The following is a 7670-nucleotide window of genomic DNA, read 5'->3' on the forward strand; positions in this document are numbered from 1 at the left end:
GAAAAAATAAACGGTTTTCGGGATGAGTAAGTCGTCCGATGGAATGATGCAAGCATTCATGGGTCATGGCGGCGAAATACAAGATGGATACCTGGATATTGCTCATTATAGTCACGAGCTTACAGTAAGTGGATCTCGCCTCACTGATGACTGATTGGACACAAAATATCGTACCATACATAGCACAACACAATAGAACAACACGAGCAATGGTTGATACGCAATAGAATCTTGAAAGATGGCATCGTGATATGATTTCATCCTGTGTTCTAAAATCAGAACGCTGCCTGGGCCAGTCTGCCTCGTGGCCTTTTCCCCCCGTTAGGTATCATTAAGTGTCCCCCGAAATCAACTTCCGTGATTTATCCATGCCTCAAAATCTCATGTACCCATGCCCAACACGGGGATGCCTGACGCCTTTTCAAATGCCATTCCCTTTGATGATAAATCAAACCCTCCACTGAACGCCATGCCTAATTTCAAAATAACCCAATGATGTTGGTGACGATAATGGTGAAAATAAGAAGATAAAGAAATCCTATGCTCATGGCTTTAAGCTCCTCCGGTGGCCTGACTTGAGGCCACTGAGCAATCCCTTCCTTGACGCAAATGGACTGCTGGGCGTGCCAGGTGTCAGAGGCGTGATTGGTGATGCGATGGTTGATATGCTGTGAGAAGAGGCGTGTCTCTTTGCGGATCGGATAATGTCGCTGTATCGTACTGGAGTGCGCACAGACTCAGTCGGGCTTCCTTCCTCTTTTGTTTCTTCCACGGGCGTGGTAACGATACGTGCTAGGTTGATAGTCGAGATGGGTAGTGGTGGTATTGAAAGGTCCTCCTTGGACATGAGTGCACCTGGCAGGAAGGTTCTGCTTCGTTTCCTTGCCAAGCTAAAAGTTCGTTGTACACGGTTGAGCACGGCCTGCGACTTGACTGCTGTCCGTGGCGCGGCGTCGAGTAGAACCTCTTTCGCGTTGTCGAGCGTGTAATTTGTCTCGGCAAAGGGGTCTTTGGTCAGGAATGAGGGCTGATGGGCGGGGACAAGGCTGCTTGTCCGTGGCGGGTGGCTCTCGCTAGAGACTGGCTTGTTTGATTCCGTCTCAATCGGGCTCTCGATTTCAGAGCACGAATCTGGAGTAGACGAGATTGTTGATCGTCTAGGAGAGGGAAGATTCACCAGTGATGGTTTACCAGAATAGACAACCGAGACTAGGCGGGCTGTATCCTCGTAACTCTTCCTCCTCATGGGCGAACCCTCCGAGGTTTCGCTGCTAGAGTCGTAGTCATAGTCTGAGAACTCGTCTGCCGAGGACGAGGCGTCTTCTTCCGACGACATGTACGCATCGTGGGGTGTCGTCAGTGATTGTGTAGCCGACTCGATCGAGCTAAGCCTCAGTGTGTCGAGCATTCTTGAAGCTCGCAGGCTGGACCGCTGCGGGAGGGCTGGCGGTTCGACAATGGTGTCGGGCTTCTTGGTTTCCTTGACAATGGCGGCCTCGCCCAGCAAGCAATTCTCGTCCATGCCGGCGAATGCGTCTAGCAGATCTGCGTCGTACGAAGAGCGTGTCATGAAGGAGTCTTGAGATTGAACACTGGGTGTGCTTTGAATGTTCTTTTCGGAAAGGTCCAGCTGCTTAACCTCCGGTGTCGAGGAGGAAATACCATCAAGTTGAGCCATGATGAGCAGCCGGGAGCGCGTCTGATAATAAGTGATTTCTTCGAATCGGCCGGTTGCTGCACGTTGCTCGTATAGAGCTTTGAGAGATGTGGGGTGTTTGTCCGCTAAGTCTGCCGGTCGATCCACACTAATATAATGGTAGGCTTGTTAATAATCTCGACAGGCCTCAGGTGAAGGAGGGAATTTAAGAAATGTCATGGTTGTATATTCATCTGTGCATAGGAGCTGGTTAATGAAGGAGGGAGCGAGGGATGTAAGTAGTCTTGTAAGCGCAGACATGGTGTGGTGTCTTGAGACCGACCAGGGCGGGTTGCGAGAGTTATCGACCCCTGGCCCCGGCCCCTGCCCGTTCTTTGGCCCCATTCAAAGGTAGGAACTGGGTGGTGCTGCTTTGGAGGCTTTTTGGATTACCCACACCACCACACGCCCCCTACTTAGGTACGGGTCCTGGTGTACTTTGTACCCTTACAGCCTACTACTGCACCGGTACGGAGGATGTGCTGCTAGGTAGGAGAAATGCTAGGCGGGAAACGTTTCTGCTTACTGGAAGACCCGAAGTGGATTGGGTGGTGTGTGTGTGTGTGACCGACTGTGTGTGGCAGCTCTCGATGCTAGCCCGGACTCGATGCAGACTGGAGAGCGGCTCCGTTTGTGTCTTGTGTCTTGAACGTAGGTACAGGGTCCGATGGACGCAACCGGTTAGAGGAGGGAAAGCCCGTCTTGGGATTGGTCGAGGTAGAGCGCTGTTTCATGTAAAGCTGGGCGATTGCGAGTACTTGGGCTAGCCGATATTGACCAATATGTAGGGCTTGTATAATACGTATGTATGTAATGTATGGGTGTTTTGGATGTAATGTACGTCAACTCGGCGGCGCGCGGGGGAGGGTTGCTGTTGGAATGGGAAGAGAAAAGAGGGTAAAAGATTAGAGTATGTAACCCAACCAAAGATACTAGGTAGAGAAGATAGATCAAGGTCAGATGGGTCAACCTTTTTTTCTTTCGCGTTCCTTTTTTTTTATGGTTCTTCTTTCTTGAGTTGGTAGCAGCTCGAGCGATTGCGGGGTGGGCAGACGACGAGATTGAAATAACTCTGACCTTGATTCATCATGAGAGAGGTTGGAAATTCGATCTACGAAATAGTTGCCAAAGTCTATTTTGTTCTTCACCATTACATAGTTCTCGTGTAGTAGAAGTCACTGCCCTGTTTCCCAACTTCGCCGCCCATTACCTCAGAGGATAGCATTGACAGCCGCTGCGCCAATGTGACTTGGAGGGTCTTGATCCCGATCAAGTTCGAACCAGGTATTGGATGATGAGGTGATATGATGGATGGATGGATGGATGGATGGTCAGGGTCCGAAGGGTATTATTGGTAGATACATTAGGTACCTTGTGCCCAGAAGAATATCGGCAATTCGGACACCAAAGATCGAACAACAACGTGGAGGTCAGCCCGCTAAAAATGAACGCGAGCCAGGGCGCAAGCCTCCGCAAGGTCCCAGTCTCCTCTTCCTCTCTCCCAGTCCCCCTCCAACCTAACCTACCTTGAGGTTAGGTGAGTTGATGAGGTCGAGGTCCCGCAAGGTTTAGCAGCAGCAGCAGCAGCGAGGAACGGTGACCAGGGGCTGGCAAGAGTGGAGTATTCGCCCCCTAGACTTGCCTTGGCTACCCTAGACTGCTCCCCAGAGAGCCTCTGGAGCCTTTTGATTTGGGATCGCTTCGCCAATGTCGATACAAATGTAGGGTCTTGAGGGGGCCCCCTCCCTTGGTATGCTAGCCTGCTAGTGTGCACAGAATACATTGTTTTGATAGTATCCTACTCGACATGATGCTTCCAAATGTGACATTGATTCTTCTAGGTTATAAATGACGAAAATGACGCTAGGTAATTACTCGCAATGACAGCCATTGCATGGAGGAGGAGAATAAATGGGCTGATACGCGTGAAAGCCACGCCCGTTGCCCGCCAAGAACTATGAACTCCATCCACAGCAGTGGATTCCATATGCGGTTGACGACGATGGGCACTCTATTTGGTGTTGTCGGTCAGAGGGTGCTCAGGGTGGCATGGTCCCATTCTCCACCAACGAGAGAAAAAACTTTCTTTCCAAGTGGGTATAATACCTGGTAGACATGGCTAGATATGGAGGTTGGTATACGTCGATCCATTTATTCTTATTGACATTTCATATGTGCTGGCAAGCCAATGCCAGTCTGCTGTTTATCATACGAATATTATAGACCGGCAGTACGAATGACCACGAATTACCATGAGTTTTGCATTACAGACTCCAGTGTTGGTCCACGGATACCCTGTGTAAAATGCGATCGAAGTACCGTACTGTTGTTGCTTGTTTGCCTTGCCCTAACTTGAAGCTTTGCCGGTCTGTCGCACCACAAGAGACATGCAAGACATGGCGCTGCGTAACAAATGACCTGCTCACATATGTAGGCCATGAAGGATATGTCAGTAAAATTATGTGGCTGTTGTAAAATGCATGCCAAACCGTGACATACATATTGATATTACATGCGCCTTGTGGCATGCGTGCAGATTGTAAGCAGTATGTACTCGTTTTACATGCGTTTGAGGTCCGTGTTTCTCGTGACAATTTTCAAAAATTCTTAGAATATTCCAATAGGGTTATCACCAGCCTACTATCATCATTAGTCCAGCCGTGAAGAAGTCGTCCGGTTGCGGCTTGGGCTTGCCGGCATCACCGCTAATCCATTGGCGCTTAGGTACAGTAGAAGCTCCTTCAATTCCATCTTAGTAGACGACCTATATTAGCTGGGGTTTCTAAGTTTGCGACACAAAACCCCCATTTAGAACCATGGTCAATACTATTTTCATAAGAAAAAAGATTCGAGTGGTCAGAATCTGGGTTGGGCTACCTCGTAGTTCAAAGCTTCACAAGGCCATGATGACTGCAATTCCAATCGATTCAAGCAAGACAAGACAACGCAACCACTTGAGCAGAATTGGTGAGGGGCCTGGATGAGCGAAAGAAAGACACAGACACACAGACCGACTTTGATGAGACTGGACTGAATTTCGACTGGTGCAAATTTCACTCCTCCTACTCAGGACGCACGCGCCAGGGGAATCTTCAAGAATCTTCAAATCGAGATACTCACCGCCCAATGACATGGAACTATTTAGTCGGGGGATGTGCTGTCGCGCCCGTTTGGGGGATCCCGCATCCATACTATCGCTCTCCATGTGGGCTTGGCGACAGCTCATAGTCCAGTTCATCACACCCCATTCTGTTGATAGCGTCGGTGACTCTACACAAATCCACGGGTCACAGGGGGCATCTCCGTCCGTGTCCCATCATCTTCTTCCAGAATCCATATAGGATCGAAAGCACAGACTGGTAAGGCTTACCGTCTCGGACAATGTGACTAACCACCATGATCCTTTTGCCGGCGGAAGGGTGACTTCTGACCAAATGGCGAGGGTTCGACTTTGCACTGCTACTGCCCACTAGTCGAGCCAATAAGGAGGCTGATGCGCATGAGAGAGGCTTGACGCCCGCCAGGCGGCTTGCTGATTTTACGGTGCAGATTGTAATCATGTACAGTAGCAGCGCAGCACAAACACAGGTATGAGAAACGTAGCAGCTGCCCTCCAAATCCGGGAAGCCGACACTGTGAAACAGCCACTCGAGGCACAGCCGTTCACACCCGTTCGTCTGAATCTTTTCCAGCCGCATCCCAGTGGTCCGAGAGCCAGATAAGCAGCCGCCCAGCTGATCACAAAACAAACCTGATGTCCGAAATGCTTCACATGTATGCAAGCAGAGAAGGAACTGCGGCTACTAGCTAGTAGATCAAGATCGTTAGGCATCATCACGTACCTTGTACCACTAGGGAATGGATGATTATGTTCCATGATTCGCTTTTGCCAGTGATGGCAAGACGAGCGATTCAGCTTCCAGAGATTTGCGAGGATCAGCAAAGAACAGGATTCAGGGAAGCAGCAACAGCGACATCATCATCATCAACGTTGCCCGGCAAACGAGGCGAGAGCCTGTGGTTGGGTCATTCGGATGCCGACACAAGGAAAAAAGATAGACTATGTGATGCAAACGTGCATTTGTTACCAAATTCCTGTTCGTTGCACTATCTTCCTCCACAACTGGACCTAGACGTTTTCCAGAATGCCACTTGGGTTTTCTTCTTTTCCCACTTGAGTTGCCGCATGGCGTCACCGCAAGCGTCCCTGGGCCTAGGGGGGTTGACCAAAAAAAAAGGCTGGCTGGCGTCCATGTGCAGATCCAAGGTTGGGTCGGTCGGTCGCTCGCACGCTCATCCGATTCGGGTTCAGGCCCAAAAGTCTTCCCTTTTGCCTAAGCCTGGCCAATTATAGCACAGCACGAGCCGTGCGATCGAGGACTTACCGGATCTTACTCCAAGGGGAATAGCTCAAGATTACCCATTTTAAGCTCTCTCTCTCCCATGCGAGGCGGACTAGCATCGAGGCTAAAGCTCGACTTTCTTGGTCATGTTCGTGTGATGCTCAATGAGTCGAACAAAAGCTGAAACGTTGGTTTTCTCCAGTCAATTACTCACTAGCAAGCTCATCTTTGGAGAACTTCAGGTCAGGTTCCTCGAAACGCAAATTGATACAACAACAAGCAGCAAATATCAATAGCGACAACGGCAATCAAACTTCTTGACCATCAGCCACAAGGATCTGGTACATGCTGCTAACCCCCCAACATATCCAAAGGGACCATCACATCATCATGATTACCGGCATACACGGATGAGGATGATGGCGATGGCTTATAGGATTTTCGGGATCCTAAGGGTCCTCTATCCACCTCCACACATATCCCTTCTGTCTCAGGACTGACTTTTTCCACAATGTCCACTTTGTCAGATCGGGTTTCTTGTCGGTTTGCGATGATCAAAAACCGGAGACCTCACTCCCACGGCCATGGATATCGCTCCATGCACGCGTCATGTAGTTCTGGGATGCATTCCCTATTCGACCTTCTTGTGCTGTTATTCAGCTATTCGGGATTCACAGTAGACCTTTAGCAGCGCTTATAGCCGGTACCGAAACAGCATATTCGAAGCGTCCGAAAATATCTTCCCCCAAATCAATCATTCTTCATTGCCCGCGTAGGGCTGCCATTTATCTAACAATAGTAGCTCCCGCAAACGATACTTGCTCAACCCGCGTACGTACTTAGTTGGCGACTAAGCCCTGATGTTCATGACTCTTGCGCAGTTCGCAGTTCACTTACTGGTCCCATGGGTATAACGCATGGCGCAACTGATGATCAGTGGCTTATTCCCGATTCGGTGTCAATCATGTTCGCTCAACCCCGCGTGTTTTCAAATGCAAGCCTCAGAAGTCTGAAAATAAGCCGAACTTGCTGCAACGTTCGCTACTCTACCTAGCTAGTACTGGGTAAAAGTGCACAGGGCAACCCTGGCCGAGGCAACCCGCCAGAGCCAACATCAACCTCGATTCAGGTCGTGGGGCCCTGATTGTAAGATTGAAGTCATGCTCGATGAAGATCTTAGAGCGCATGTCCATGCTCCATAATCTTGGTCAATCGAGTCATGGCACATTATATTCACTACTCGCAATAATTAGATAAATTGCGTTTGAAGCAAAACCAAAACCAACAAACACGATTACAAATGGACAGCAGACACAAATTTGCATGAGAATAAATGCTCCAGCGCGAGTAGGATCACGGACCGGAGTCCGAATCCTTCAAAAGCGTGTGTGTGTGAGAGAAGGAGGCTTGAGGTTATACCTCGATCCGCTTCGGCCGCAAAAGGACGAATGAGCCTTTTTGCTACTGCTGACCAATTTTTTTCTAGCTTTCAAACCAGTCCGGTCCGTGGATGCACGCTGCGTTACATTTCAGCTTGTGACCTTGCGGCTTTGAGCTGACTGTAAGAAGAAGACTGGCCCTGTCTGATTGGCTTCTTTCTTTTACAAGGCCGACGCCGGATCAAGGTGCGC

At 49.6% G+C, this 7670-nt stretch overlaps 1 protein-coding gene across 1 annotated transcript; it reads right to left on the reverse strand.

The window, feature by feature from the left end:
• Positions 1–544: 544 nt before the first annotated feature.
• Positions 545–1678, reverse strand: PFICI_07859 (uncharacterized protein; the record flags this gene model as incomplete). The annotated part of the gene is made up of 1 exon (XM_007836440.1): positions 545–1678. The coding sequence occupies one exon, from the start codon at positions 1676–1678 to the stop codon at positions 545–547; it is 1134 nt and encodes a 377-aa protein (XP_007834631.1).
• Positions 1679–7670: the final 5992 nt, after the last annotated feature.

This window comes from Pestalotiopsis fici (genome assembly GCF_000516985.1).
Source record: "Pestalotiopsis fici W106-1 unplaced genomic scaffold PFICI_Scf_5, whole genome shotgun sequence".
NCBI lineage: Eukaryota > Fungi > Ascomycota > Sordariomycetes > Amphisphaeriales > Sporocadaceae > Pestalotiopsis > Pestalotiopsis fici.